General features: G+C 35.8%; 1 protein-coding gene across 20 annotated transcripts in view; it reads left to right on the forward strand.

Moving 5' to 3' along the window:
- The window catches only part of SPAG9 (sperm associated antigen 9), a 108,944-nt gene that overhangs the window by 38,655 nt on the left and 54,214 nt on the right, over window positions 1-16,075 (forward strand). For 13 of the 20 annotated variants that reach the window (XM_033089469.1, XM_033089470.1, XM_033089473.1 and 10 more), the window contains 2 exons: window positions 4,593-4,687; window positions 10,303-10,453. In XM_033089469.1, coding sequence (XP_032945360.1) covers window positions 4,593-4,687; window positions 10,303-10,453 — 246 coding nt within the window. Of the gene's footprint in view, window positions 1-4,592; window positions 4,688-5,173; window positions 5,551-10,302; window positions 10,454-16,075 lie in introns of those variants that run through there. The other 7 variants (XM_033089476.1, XM_033089477.1, XM_033089481.1 and 4 more) reach the window with 3 other exon arrangements.

A 16,075-nucleotide genomic window follows, 5' to 3' on the forward strand; every position in this document is an offset into this window, starting at 1 on the left:
CATAGAAACAGCTTCACAGCAGCCTTTTCGGTGTAAAAATTACCCACATTTTAATAAGATGGCACTTGGTGGATATTAAGGCTGTTAAAAAACAGTTGGTGGTTAAAGGCCTATTGTTGATTTATATCATTCATTTCAGTGACTGAACAATGCTCTGTACATTGTGTTTACTGGTAGTGCTTATCAGTGCTATAATTATAAATAGGTTTAGGGGAATATGTTTATGGGCCGTAAACAATTGATAGTGCTAAATAATGAATAATCCTTTTGTTTTTCATTGAAGTTCTCACCTTTATAATAATTGAGGATTATTAAATTAGGATGTTTTAAATTGAAGTATATATAAACTACATGCATTCTTGAAAAATCACTGGAAAGTGAAGTTTTACATTTTTCTCATACTAATTTAATAAAAGTTAATGTTGCTACAGAAGGAACAACCTGACATCTTTAAATGAAAAGATACAGTAATTTTTATACCCTATTCCTTCAGAGAAGGACAGTCTAGGAAGAAAAAAAAGATTTCAGAAAAATCTTCGATATACATTCAGAGAGCTGGCCCTGTGCAGTAACCAAGGCCAATTTCACTTGTAGCAGAGCAGCTGTTTTTGTAGGATCCCCTCCATCAGTCACAACCAGCTCCTTATCCTCTGCCTTGACAGTCTCCCTTTATTTTGCTTTGCCTCAAGGAAGGTTTATGTAACACAGACATAGTTGCTTTGAAATGTGGGTTTGTTCTACTTGAGTTCACATTTTTCTGTGTTTATACATCTGTATAGAAAAGCCATTCAATTAGCAATTACAATAGTTATCCAATGCTAACAAACTAGGTGTCATTTTAAAGGCAAATTCTGGAAACCTTCAGGGAAAGGAAATAAGAAGGATTTAACCTTCATTTTTTACTATTAACATCCAACTAAGGTAACCTTTTTTATAAGCACAAAAATGTTTAAATTGCATTTTTATCAAACACATTGCCATCTGCTATGGCTCTTTTTGTAATGTGAATAACTGTTCTCTAATCAAATCCAAAATTTTGTACACATTACTGAATTTGCTTAAAAGAAGACATGCCTTAAAGAGGGCAGTGGCGGAAATAGAAACATCAAGTAATTGTGAGTCACTCGGGCCACCATGTGTACATACTCTTAATATTAATCACCAAAACTTGAACCCTGGACTTATATCACGGAATGTTTAAATGCATTCTCAAATCATTCTTTGACCAAACTCTATCATCCATCCCCATTTTAAAGATTGCAGTTTAGAAAGAAAATATGAAGTGATTTGTCCCAAATCCCACGCTAGTATGTGACTGGATTTGAACCTGGGTCTGTCTGATTCCATTGCCTGAATTTTCATTAATGCTTTTAGGTTATGGAACACATGGATGTTAAATGCACTAGAAATTTCTCTGTGCCTCTCAGCAACTTTAAGAATAGTGGCTTTGTGGGTATAGATATGTGATTCTTGGGCTGCATATGGAAAGATTCAAGGCCAACACGATTAAAGGGTCCATGACCTCACTTTTGCCTTGCTTTCCAGTTTTAGCCAAAGCTGAAAGTCAACCTCTGCTGTTAAGATTCTCAAGGTGGGAGGGGAGTTGGGATTTTCCAGACAATGTGCTTGGGATCCTTCTTCATGACTTCAACTGTTTCTTGCTGAGTTGACTTCTGAATATGTGTGAATCAATGTGCATATCTGAGGAAATAGAGAATTGCAGATCAGGAGAGAAGGGGCTTGCGGACCCAATGGTAGATCATCTTAAAGCATGTCTTATTTTACAATCTTACTCCTCTCTTCTATCTGACAACACTGATCCTGCCTTCCCACTCACTTAAAAAAAAACTAAAACTAAAACTAAAAAACTACATTGTGAAGCCCTGTAATTAAAATTTTAATTTTTATTGTATAATTTAATTTTTTGACTTTTTTGTGCATTTATAGGATATAGTGCATATTTTATTTCAGACGTCAGGAAATGTTTTAGGGTGTGGGATTTTCTTGTGGGTGTGAGGAAGAAAGGACAATGAGCTAATTGCCTCCCTGGAGAATTGACTGAAAGGCCAGATACACCATGAGTCCTATTATGCTTACCACCTGCTCAGGACGATTGAATCAGAGGGACCTGAGTTCTTGCCGTAAAGCCACTGGCTAACGGCAATTAGAACACGGTCTATCATTAACTAGCTGGTTAGATTGGGCTAGTTATTTTAACCTCCTTAAACTGGAGTTTACCTATAAAATTGAAATATTGTTGTGAGAATTAAATGAAGCAATGGCTGTAAATGCACTGGCTGACTTGTAGTTGGCATTCAATAAATGTTAGTTGTTATTTTGTTGATCTTATTCTCTCCTATTAAGTGCTAGTTTAGTTGGGTTGGAACCAATTTCATTACATAGACCATTTTGGAATATCAGAAGATATCTGATATTACTTGAGATCAGTCATTTGAAGAAGGTTTCAAATTCAACATTTTCTAAATTTAAAAAAATGTATTTAATCATTTAAGACAAGAATAATCTATCAATGGACTATTTGGGAATAGAACTGAGTCTATCTTTGCAGTTTATAATTCTTTTCATTTTTCTATATTGAATAAATAGATTAATATAAAAACAATCAAGAGGGATTTGTTTTCTTCATCTGGATGCTTAACGAAACTTGGATGCTTCCATTTGAACTAATCAATTTCATATGATTACTATCCTGTGTATAAGAATTCAACTTAGGTTTTTTAAAACTCTTTGAAAATGTAAATTGATATTTGGCCCAACCATCACTTTGTTCTATTAGTCTCTTTTAAATTTTTTCCCTTAAACTTCTTCCTGATACAAGAAGAAAACATTTCTGGCTTGCTGACACAGACAAAAACTGTATTTCTGCAAAACTGTTCTTTAAATGGTGGTAAAGAGAAAAATCTGTAAATATAAAATAAAAAGTATGTAAATTTAAAAGTTTTAAAAATACATACCATATATCCATGTGATTCTATATTCATTTTTGTTTGCCTGGACTATTCTCAAGTGAGGAGCAGCCTGATTAATTATTTTATAATATTTGATTTGATAGAATTATTCACTTTATCTCATACATCAGAGTTAGCTTTATTTATTTGAAGTAACACTTTCAAATTGATTTACATATTTCTTAATTATTGTACATGAATGCCAAGAAAAAATTTCACAACAAAAGCATGCTTTTGAAAAACAGATTTTAAATTTTGTTTAACATTTTTTTCTTTCAATAGTTCTTTTTAATATGCTACAATGAATATTTAAGTTATTAAGATTGAAACCCACCTTCATACAGCTACAGTTTTGAAATTTCCAAAGCTATTCCATGCTAGTTTTCAGAATTCAAGGAATATCCCCAAGAAAGACGTCAACCTTTTTTTTTTTTTGACTACGCTTAATATTTACATTCCTTTAAATTGCTACCATACCTTTTCTTATTTTTTAAAATTAATTTTTTCTTATTCTTATCACATTAGCGTCTAGCAAAGGCCTTTTGATTTTATGATTGAAATTTGGTGCATTTTTACATATTTTAGTTCCAGATTTGGGTTTCTTAAAAGTGGAACTGTAATGAATCAGATAGGACAATAGGATTTCTTGGCAGTTTGTGTACTTGATATTTTTGAAGTTTTCACTTCCATATTCAGCTTGTCTATCATATGGTTCTTTATCCAAGACTCATAATCAAAGTGCTCTGATTCTTGATTTGTTTTAATTTGCTATTATTATTATAAATAATTATATTAAGTAGTGATACTAGTAAATTAGCACTCAAAGGAGAAAATATTTTAGCTTTCTTTCAGCTAAGTCTATAGACATAAGAAATGCACATCTTGGATCAAATATATGGTGATGGAAGGAGAACTGACTCCGGGTGGTGAACACACAATGGGATTTCTAGATGATGTAATACAGAATTGTACACCTGAAATCTATGTAATTTTACTAACAATTGTCACCCCAATAAATTTAAAAAAAAAGAAATGCACATCTTGGTATTTAATTAATTTAATTAAATTGAAAGTGATCTTTACTCTGTGAATCCTTTGTAAAATGGAAAAATCATCACGTACTGGTATGGTTTTGTTAAACAAAAAAACTTTCATAGCTGAAAGCTCTTCTGAGGGCATCTGTGAATTTTCTCCTTGTCTGTTTCTTCTCATTTCATGTTCATTTCTTTGTTGTTTCTCATTTTAGTGAATGGATTTCTCAAATGCCCTCTGTTATTTTTAACCAGTAGTTGCTGATCACCACCTCTCCAGTGTCTATTTCCTAATTTGTGTTATTTATGTCAAAATTATATCATTTAATGACATCACATATTGTAAAAAAAAAAAAAAGTTTTTTGCTATGCTAAGCAATATGTTGGCTACTTTTATGGACACCCGCACCCTTAAATGTAAATCATTTGCATATTCTTTTGCCATTAAAAAAAGTTCATTCTTAATATTCGTGTACATGGAACTATGGGTAATCTGATTATTAAGAAATTTATATAAAAATGTTTCTCTTGTTAAAACATTGTTTTTATTCCAGGTATTAGTCTTAATTTTTTTTATTTTCCTTCAAAATAGATGATCCATAATTATATGGAACACTTAGAAAGAACAAAACTTCATCAGCTCTCAGGGAGTGATCAACTAGAGTCCACAGCTCATAGTAGAATTAGGTAAGCTTTGTTGTTATACATTTTGCCTTGAGAAAAAGCAAAATAAATAATGTTTCTGTTTCTCTGTTCTTTAATCCTGGAACAATAGTTAGGCCGATTGAAAAGCTCTCTACTGTGGTTGGAATGCTATAGAAGAGAATAGCATAGAAAAATAGAAACAGCTTTCACTATTGAAAAGGTACATTGCGAGCCATGCCATATAAGCAGCGTATTGAGATATTTTAATTGTTTTCGAATACTTAACAGAGATTACATTAGGTTTAAGCTTTTTTGATTTGTGGGAACGCTGAAAATTTTTCATTTCTCCTGGTTTAAAATCCTTTTTGTTACAGAGAGGCAGGTTTGAAAGGGTTAGTGAGACTTGTTTGATGTAGGAGTGTGAATAAATTATGTAGATCCCCAAGCATTGTAGCCAATGAGCTAAGCTAGGATTCTTAGTGGAGAGGAACATAGTAGTTAATAGGCTGGCTGTCGCTCAGGATTGCTGCACAAATGCTAGGGGCCGCCGCTCTATGGTTATGAGGTGGGGAGAACGGGATGACGTCATCGCTTCGGAGCTGCTGCAGGATGAAGTGGAAAGCTGCTGCTGATGGCATTGTTTTTGTGGCAGCAGCTGAATGACAGATCCTCACTACAGAGATACCCCTTTGGCCCCCGTGTAGGCCTCCTGGTTCGGGCATTTCACCATGCCAGCACAGCGCCATGAGTCCTGGATGCATGCTGCTGTTTGTGTTTGGCTTTGTTGGCGGGGCGGTGGTCATTAATTCTGCTATCTTAGTATCGCTCTCTGTTTTGCTGCTTGTGCACTTTTCTATTTCTACCGGTGTGCCAGCTCTGACGCAGAATCTACCAAGGATACTCAGGTACTCCCGTCTCTCTTAGAATCCCCCTTTAGTTGGCTTTTCTCAGTTTTTAGCTTCCTGGCTCTGCTTTGTAACCATTTCTGTTGCAGATTGAAACAATGGAAAATGGCCTGAAGCTAGGATTTCTATTTTTATAGTCATTTATTGGCTATCACTTAGGGATGCAGCTTTGTGTTTGGAAACCACGGACTTAGGAAAAGGATTTTCGTATTGTACTTATACATAAGTACAAGGTCAGTGTGGTCTTGTTTGAAGCAGAGTGTTCAAAGTGGGAAGAGAGATCAGAGTGGAGCACCGTCCAAGTTGATACAACCTCTGATTTAGCCTCTGAGTATTTAGGGGCAAATATCTTTTATGCTGGGACTTGCATTCGATTAGACGTAGGCCGGTAATTTTGTTCCAGTTGTCTTTTGATTGATGGAGATTTAGGCATCATTTTTGCAATTTTTGATAGCAGCTCATGGGAACTGACAATTTAAATATTTTCATCCTAAAACAAAATATAGAGTGGAAGGATTTAAACCTTTTAGGGCAAGGAATGCATTTCCTCCCCCACCCCCATCATTCACACATCAAAGTTGTGAAAGCTTTACAAAGCCTATTCACTATTGTTTTGTCAGATGTTGCCCTTTCTTTGTAGACTTGGGTGACGGATATTCATGCCTGCTTGTGGGGATAGTCATTAATCTCTGTAGCTTCTCTGCTTTTCATTTTACTTGTACCCTATAAGAACTATCTTGTACATTTTAGAGGTATAAGGTTTCGATTTATTTTGTTTTCTAACTTACCAAACTAAAACTATCTGTTGGTCCCTTTTCTGCTTTGCGTATGGTTTTAAATGAAGGTTCATAGTGGATAGCTTTTATTATTTAAATTTTTACCTAAAATATTCAATTCCCATATGGGATTTAGATAAATAAAATGAATGAAAATAGTAAATTCCCTCAATGTGTTCTTTTTAATTCATAGGTCAGTTCATGTTCAACATTAGTTCAATGCCTAGAAATTAAATTTTAAGGTCTAAAACTAAATGCTTATTTATTTTTTTCCTTAATTTTATTGTTTGTATATATTTCAGCACATAAAAGATTTGTATGTATGTATATGTATATATAGGCGTTTAAGAAATTAAAAATACCTTAATATGTAGAATATGAAAATAAGACTAATTTTAAAGGGCTGTCTTAGGTTTCAGTTCCATCTGAGAAGGCAGTGCCATGCTGTGCCTTGCCGTGCTGGGCACTGGGTAGCAGGCTTTGGAGTTGGGCTGGTTGGGCACACATGCTCTACCACAAGTGAGCTATAGGACCTTTGGCAACTTGCTTACTTTCGCTGTGCCTGAGTTTCCTCATCTGAGGTTCTTATCCCATTGGGTGGTTTTAAAAATCATGTGAGGTGATTATTTTGTATTTAATCAGTTACAAGGTCCACAGCAAATTAAACAAGTAAATAGTTTTCATACCGTGTTTCCCGAAAATAAGACCTAGCTGGACCATCAGCTCTAATGTGTCTTTTGGAGCAAAACTTAATATAAGACCCAGTATATATTATGTTATATTATATTATATAATATTATAATATTATATTATATTATTATATTGTATTTATTATATACCCGGTCTTATAAGACCTGGTCTTATATTAATTTTTGCTCCAAAAGACGCATTAGAGCTGATGGTCCGGCTAGGTCTTATTTTCGGGGAAACACGGTAGATTACTTATATGTACCCCTTTTTAGCAGAACTATTTTAGCTCCAGCTATTTTATTGATGATATAATTTATGATTAAATTTAAAAAGTTCCTTGACACAAACATTGCTGTTACTCTTATTGAATAAAAATGTCATTGTCTCAGTAGTAAGATTGAATTGTTGAGAAGTAGGTAGTTCCAAGGAAAGTACATGGGCCTCAAGTCAAACCGGTCTGTCTGATTTTGCCTCCCATCTCTGCTGATTGCTAGTTAAAGTCTCTGAGCCTCTTTTCGTAATCTGAACACTGGGAAAATAATCCCTATTTCCTTATGAGGATTAATGAGATCATGTAAATCACCCATTTTAGTGCCACATGGTTTTGAACAAATGTAACCTTTTTTTTACTGCCCTGTCTTTTTATATATATATATATATATATATATATATATATATATACACACTATATATGAGATTTTATTAATGATTATGTATTTTCAATGTGAATGTAGCCAAACATATTTGTGAAATTATTTATACATGTAAGATACATTTAGATAACCAATTAAAAAATGGATACATAGAACTAAGGCAGTTTACAAAAGAATGTAACAAGGGTTCTGATATTTGATGATAGCTTTGTTTCTAGACAGTAATAGCATATTGAAACACCTGAGGTTTAAACCTGCTACTTGATAATTTTTCCACATGTGTCCCATTCTGTGGTTCCTTCTGTGAGTTTTATTGAAGCATTTAATACATAGAGTACCAAACATGCATACCTGCATAGTACAAGACTAACATTCACCTTTTGAAAATGTCCTACTTTTTCACAAGTAGGATTCTAACTGGCTTGCATAATTACATGTTCTTCTCCTTCCTCCTAACTCTTATGTAATTTATCAGTAAAATGAGGAGAGAAGAGATATATGTAGTAAGATTATTTGTCTAGATTTGGAGCCATTGTGTCATTGGCCCTCCTGACAGATGGCTACTAACTACTCTCTAAAGAAAAGTTCCCTCCCTATAGAGCAGCTTCTGAATGATTAATAAAAGCCATACAAAGAAGCGTGCATTCTACTTGTAATTTGGATTATAGATTTACAGATTCCTTTCCCAATAGTTTTACACTTTTTCAGTATTTGATATGTGTGAAAATGAATATGTCGTCATTGATATAAGAAGATAATTCTAATGACTGGCCTGTATTTTGATTTCTGTTATCAGCATGACGATTCATATGAAATCTGTGTTATCTTCCTGGTTCTCTTTGCATTTGGGGTTAGAGAGTTTTCCATTAAACTCGATCCATTAAATTCCCAGTCACTTTTTTGCTTAAGTCATTCAGATATGTTAAAAAATAAGTATGTCATCTAGCAGCTCTTAAACCCTTAGATTTTCAGTTCCCAAAATATGTTCCCCTCAAATTGAGAGATAAACATCAGGTCAACAACTTTTTATTTTGCCAATTATGGACATTAAAAAAATTCCCCTGCAATCACTGTCACTGTCATTTGATGAAAAAAGGGCATTTAAAACCAAAGCAGAGAAGATACAGAAAAGGGTCATTCTCAAGAAAGAGCCGGTTATATGATATATGGAAATGTATATGTGTACAATACATACTGTATTATCTAATCAGCATATCATAAATAATACCTCTTTTTGCCATGGACTTATAAAAACTATTGCTGAATCAGCATTTGGGAATAATTGGTGTAAACAGAATAGTTGACTAGTTACTTTAATTTTTATCCTTTGGTTGTTTTGGCAGCTCATAGTCATAAACTCAGATTAGGTATTAAAATCCAGTCTTTAATTGTGCTGCCTACCTGCATTCAAATCAAATAGGACAAGTACTCCAGGTGTGAAGAAGAGATGAATAATTAACTCTGAGAGCGAAAAATCCTGTTCTATTTTCTTGTGCATACAACTTTGATAAAATGCAGTCTGCCAACCCTTTTTTTGCTTCACCTCATCTTTAAGAAAGTGTTCTGACAGTTTTATAATACTAATCCTTTCTGATTGTCATTAGGAATGGAAGAGCATACCCTTTGTGTTAAGTGAGGACACATTTAAAAGTAGCTTAAATTCTTGGCATAAAAATGAGTGTACAGAATGAAAGACTTATTTAACAAAACTGAATATTTTCCCACTTTTATTTATAACCTCAGTGTTTCTAGTCTTACATTCTTATCAGTAGAGTTACAAGGTACAAGTTCCAGGAGGGCCCAGACCTTTAGTGTCTCATTTCTTTCCAGTTTCCACACTTATGAGCTAATGACCCAGGCTGACCTGTTAGTAAGCTTGTTTCCACTCTCTAAAATCCCTTTGATTTAGAATCTTCTATGCGTCAACAAAGGATGTTTCTTGTTGCAATTCTATTATTATTAAAATGATAACTCTTGTTTGAAATTTCCCACAAAGCATTGGAAACTACAGTTTTGCATAGAGTTTTTTGTCTTCCTTGTTTGGAAAAACTGACAATGGTTTTTCTCTTATGTACTGTGATTAAAAGGAACTCATACATGGGTTCCTGATTTCGGGGATAAAACTCTTGAGCTCTTTTGTACCATTTAATCAGTAGCCCTGATTTAGATCCTATCAATGTGGATACTCCTTTAGGCAGAAAAGGCATATCCTGAAGAAGGTTGGGTAAACATCTAGGGATTAGTGTGAGGAAGTCTAGAAGCAGGGGCTGTGGTCACTTCCAAAAGAGGCGTTGCAAGTTCCCCTAGGGCTAACCTAAGTATGAGTGAAAATTTAGCAGTTCTCACTGTGAAAGCAGTCCACAGACTGCTTCCTGGGCAAGGAGCTCCTCAGTGACTTGTGAGATTTCCTAGACCATTTCTTACTACTTTTCTTAGTCGATTTCTTTGAGCTAATTTAAATTTCTGAGGCCCTATTTTTTCTTTTTGGTAAGTCTACTTGTTCAGATAGGCAGACAATATTATTTAAGAGTAATGATTCTAAGGCAGTGACAGCCCAGGCTTATTGCTTATAGTCATGATGAACAGAATTAAAAATAACGAATGCTTAATTTTTTTCTCCCCTCTCCAAATAGAAAAGAACGCCCTATATCACTAGGGATTTTTCCATTACCTGCTGGAGACGGATTGCTTACACCTGATACTCAGAAAGGTGGAGAGACCCCTGGATCAGAGCAATGGAAATTTCAGGAATTAAGTCAACCACGTTCTCATACCAGCCTGAAGGTAAGCTTTCTTCTGCTGAAATCTTCAATTTACTTTTCATAAGTTTTTCTCTCTAAATTAAAAGACTAGACTGCTAGAACATAATAAACAAACATAATAATGAAATAGTTTGTATACATTTTAATTTGTAAAGCTTTCTTTTTTTTTTTTAATTGGTAATGAGCTCTTCCCAAAGAGTTTTAGTTTTTTACTATTCTTTTTCAAGTTATAGGAAAACAAAAACAAGCGTTGTTACATCTTAATTAGTATACTAAGGGCACTACTGACAAAAGTTTCTATTTGGTCTAGGCTACATTATATGAATTTAGTGTGGGATGACAAGTGAGCCTAATTTTTTTTAGAATTGAAAATCATTGCCACCTGAATTCCTTGGTTCACTGTTGGAAGCTTCACAATTCAGTGGGACTTCACTTTTCAAAACACAAAACAAAAAAACCTTCCTTCCTCAAAACCCTTCATAAAGCAACATCCAAAAGTAACATTGTGTTTAGCTAAAAAGGCCTGATGTTAATTCATTATAGATACACTCTTGACCAAGAATTTGTCATAAAATAAGTTATAAATATGGTATATGGTGTAAATATAGTATAATATATAAATAATATACTGTAGGAATGGAGATAGGGTCTATGTCTTATAAAGTAGAATGCTTATAAAGGGAATATTATTTATAAACGAACCTTACTAAATTATAAAATCTACTGTCGTAAAACAAACAAGCTACCTATAATGAATAAAAATGAATCACTTACATCTTACTTTCCTTGTTTTTTCTCCAAAGTACTTATTGTGGTCTAAGTACTTGAAGATGGCTTGTGGGATATTTCTGAAATGCTCATTCATTTATTGACTTTGTCTGGTTTTCTCTACTAAGAACATGAAATCCATGCAGTTTATTTGCTGCTGTATCCCTAGCACTTGGCAAAGTTCCTAGCCCGTAATGGCTACTCAGAACATGTTTGTTGAATGAATTGTTTGTTTTAGTTATTAGGCTGTTTTAGGAAAATATAAATAAATGGTCTATTTCTCAGCTCTGGAAGGTGGAAGCATTTAGAATCATTCCATTGACCTTTGAAATGTGCTCAAAACAGTAAGCAGTCAATAAATATTTGATAGCTTTTCTCTGCCTGAAAAGTGTTTTTAACAGTAAGACTGACCTCACTTTTTTTCCCTTCTCTTTTTTGCTCAATCTATTAGAAGCTAATCATGCAGCTTCTCAGTGTCAGTTCACAGTCATAACCCTGGGGAGCTCTCATTCTTTACTCCCACGGCCACACTGCCTGTGGATTTCATAGATCTTCCAACAGACCCATCTCTCAGTCGCCTACTTGCCTTGTCCCTTTCCTAAAAAAAATTGAGTAGGAGGGATACTTTTAGTACATCAAGGGGATACTTTTAGTTACATATGGTAGGGATACTACCATAAGGATACTTTTAGTTACATAAGGAGGGATACTTTTAGTTACATATGGTAACAGTATTTTAATTACTATCCACCTTAAGAGAAGATTCTTATAATTCTCTTTTTATTTAATCCAGTGACGTGCTGTGGCAGAATTTTACTGGCAAGTTATAAACTGATTAACAGATTATTAATATGGACTTAGACATAGGTGGTTTGTTGGGTGTGTGTCCTCCTCCCAGAGATATTAATGCAAGTACTCCCCAGAGAGTTTCTAAAATAAAATCCTGTCTCATTCTACTCTGGACATGGAGCCACTAAGTGAGTTAAAGGCTCAACAGATACGGATTTCCAGGAACGGCTAAAGTGATACATTTCAAAAGGGCAAAAGTCCAGTTTGTCGAGTGTGTCTAATAATTAGGACGTTATATAATTTACCTGAGCCCTTGTCATTAACCAGAAGTCTTTCTCTAACTTGGCAAAAGGCTGAGAGTCAGGGGTTTTTAGTTCACAATGTACCCATTTAGTTAGTCTTGGTTTCCATGCATAACAGAAACTGGACTAGACTATTTCTAATTTCATATGTTCTGCAACTTGCATTTTTCTGAGAACTTTGGAGATGACCTAGCTATATTGAGGGCATGCTTTGCCTTCATTATAAAGGAATTGAAGGTGAGAATTAGAATCTATTAATTTTACTAGTACAAAATTTCTGTGAAGTAAGGTTAAGGTAAAAATGTTCTGTGAGAAAACCGCATGATGGGTTATAACCAAGGAAATAGCTTTAGGAAACTTTGTGGCAGAAGAATGGCCGTAAAGGGGATTTGCCAGTGATTGTAAAGTTGTGGACCTTCTTTGTTGTTATATTGCAAATTTTTCACTGTAAGAGAGTTGTAGTCAATAAGATTATACCTTCAGGTATTGGAAAATCTGCCAACAATGAAGCACCTAGAAAAATGTACAAGTTATCCTTAAAAAGAAGTGTTTGTACATAATTATTCCTTCATTTGTCATATTCCTGTTGGGATCAACAAATAGGTAAACAAGTAAATGAAATAATAGAATTTCAAGTATTGTTATGTACTATTAAAAGAAAGCAAGGTAAGTGGATAGAGAGTAATTAGTAGGGAGGGTGCTTATTGTAGGCCTCTTGGAGGGGAGGGTCTGACCTTGACATGAGGGACGTGCATGTGTCCAGAGGAATGTGTTTCAGGATGATCGCAGCATCTGTAAAGGTGCTGAGGTCGGGGAAACTTGGGTGTTTGAGGGACAATTGTTTTCTCTTCATCCCACTCCTGAGACTTTCAGTCCTACCTACTACACCGACATCGCTTTTCTCAGGATTACCAAAAACATCCATCTTTCCAAATCTAGTAGGAAAATCTCTCACCCTACCTTGTAGCAGCATTTGACACATTTGAATTCTTTCTGCTTCTTGAAATGTTTTGTTTTACTTTGCTCCCAGGACACACCTCTCTCTCTCTCTCTCTCTCTCTCTCTCTCTCTCTCTCTCTCTCTCTCTCTCTCTCTCTCCCCCCCCCCTCCCTCTTTCTTCCCCTCTCCTCCTCCCCCACCCCTTCTTCCTCCTTCCCTCCATCCCACTGCTTTGCTTTGCTGCTCCTTCTCCATCGCTGGTTTTGGACCTCTAAATGTTTGAGTTCCCCAGAGCTTAAAGTTCAATCCTCCTCTCTACTTAATCTGGGCCGCTCAAGTTCCGCGTCTATAACTGCCATCCACACATCGATGTTCACAAATTTGAATCTCTGACCGTGACCTCTTCCCTGAACTCCAGATCTCTGCATCCAGGTACTTCTTTGATAGTTCTCTCACTCCGTATTTGTGTCCTGCTTAGGTTACCACCAGTAGGAGTACCCTCTTTCAAGGCCATTCTAAATGCACAGCTCACATAAAGACTTCCTTGACACCGCGTTGATGGTCTTCAGTCTAATTTAGAGATCAGCTCAAGGCAAAAAGCAGAGGAGGTTTATATTACCTTAACAGAATGTTTTTGCAGGGGGCTTCTAGTGAAATTGGTAAAAAGTAACTTCTTATGTTAATAAAGAAGCAAAACTTTTTCTGTTAAAAATGTATTATAAAAGTGCAAAGGCCAGGATGGCAAAAATAAGGTTCTTAAAAAAAAGATAAGGTTGTTTATCCAACTGAATTACATTCATGAACAAGCTGCAAATAAAGAAGGAATTGGAGAACAAAGGCCAAGAATAACCTATGACAGTCCTGAAGAAGAACAATAAGAACAAGAACTTGCCCTCCTAGATATCGTGACTTCCTGTAAAGCTCTAATTATTAAGATGGTGTAGTACTGCATTAACTGTCCACCCTCTTTTCTTTCTGCACATTTCAGTCCTAGGTAGGGCAGAGCAAGGTAAGTGTGCGCAGGGTGAGGAAAGTATCACAACCCAAGCAAGGTCAGGAGGGTGTCCATGTGGGGAGAGCCTGTTGTAGACAGTCAGGGCCCCACCGATGTGAAGGACATCCCTGCAAAGGGACAGCCTGGCCTGGGGGGCTCAGATCCTGAACAGGGTGATGAGGCTCTCCTCAAGGAAAGGCACCAGGCTTAGGGTGTCAGAGTCTGACCAGGTGGGGAAGCCTGATGCTTCCTCCTGCAGCAGCAGCATGGGTGAGCGTGGGGCAGTCTGGGATGGAGAAGCAAAAGATACACAGGGAGAGATGGGGACTGGCAGGGAAGGAAGGCATTGTAGTGGCAGAGAAGAGAGACTACCGGAGACTGCAGCGTGGCAGTCAGGGGACAGTCGTTTTAGAATGGAAGGAGTCAGCAGGGTCAGCTGGTGTGGGGAAGTCAAGTTGGATGAGGACTGAATTTGTAGGTGTAGGTTTGAGCAGTTTGAGTTGCAGGGCTAATAATGAAAGGGAATGTGAATCATGAAAGAAGGAAATAGAAAGTATAGATTACTCGAGAAAGGTGTTGTAGTGGGAGGAGAGAAAAAGGATAACCTGAGTTGGCAGGGTAGAGGGAAAAGTACTCTTTAAGATGGGAGAGACTGGGTTGTTTGTAGACTTAGAAGAAGAGTCCAATGGGTAGAAATTTCAAACAAGGGTGTGAAGGAAGATGATGCATCAGAATCGTAGGGGAAAGGCAGTGGGGAAAGGTATCATATATCCCAGCTGCAATGAAAAGTGTACTGTGTTGATGGGACACCCCAGTTTTTCCTAGTCTTTTGCTATTACTCACAATACTGCAGTGGATAACCGTGTACATAATTTTGTACTTGCATTTCTAATTCCCATAGGTGGGATTGCTGGATCAAACCATGTATTTAAGATTTTAATAGATATTGCCAAGACACCTTACTGGCAATGTTGTATAAATTCTTTATTGCTTTGTTAAGTTTAGAGTTCACATATCCCTCCCTTATGCCCAAATATGGAAAGAGAGAGAATGAAGTGTTTTAAATATCTTTTTTTATATCCTACACATAAAACTTTTTCATGCTATTTTCTACACCTTGGTTGGTATCAGTTTGGCAATGATTTCACAGATTCCATCCAGTTTCACATACACACATATATGTATTTATACCTGTACGTATACATGCTCCTGCACATGCCCAAAGACACGTGTGTGCGTATTTGCATACGTGTATATACTCCAAAAAAGTATTTTTTTCCTTTGAAGAATCTTCTAAGTTGTTAGTTGTTGGCAGAATGTGACTTTTAGAACTGAGAAAAATTATTTTAACTAAAAAGCAATTGGATTGATACCTACTTAGAGTTCTGTTAAAACCATATGACCTAAAATGCTTTGGCAGAGCTGCTGTGCGAAGCTCTTGTTAGCAATGTTGGTATGTGAAGCCAGTGGTCGATGGGTGCTGCATTCTTCAGAGGATGTGCTTGGCATACAGAACAGGAAATGTTGGCACAGAGCCGGCATTCTTGTTCAGAAGAATTTTCCACTTCCTCCATTTGTGGTTAAGTTCTTAAATTGTTCCTATTTCTTTAGTTTTTCCCAAACTTGACTCTTTATAGTAGTTGAATCATATGCCTGTGTCTTCTGTGATTGAAGATTCCTGTTATAAAATGCATGTGTAATTTTAAATTCTCAAACTGAGTTAAAGCTCTGTTTTTTAACTTTTTACTTTGAAATATTTTAGACTTAAAGAAAAATAGCAAAAGTAGTCCAGAATTCTCGTCTATCTATCACCCAGTGTCCACCATAGTTAACTAACCATTGTGCAGTTATC

The sequence above is a fragment of the Rhinolophus ferrumequinum genome, chromosome 21 (assembly GCF_004115265.2).
Source record: "Rhinolophus ferrumequinum isolate MPI-CBG mRhiFer1 chromosome 21, mRhiFer1_v1.p, whole genome shotgun sequence".
NCBI lineage: Eukaryota > Metazoa > Chordata > Mammalia > Chiroptera > Rhinolophidae > Rhinolophus > Rhinolophus ferrumequinum.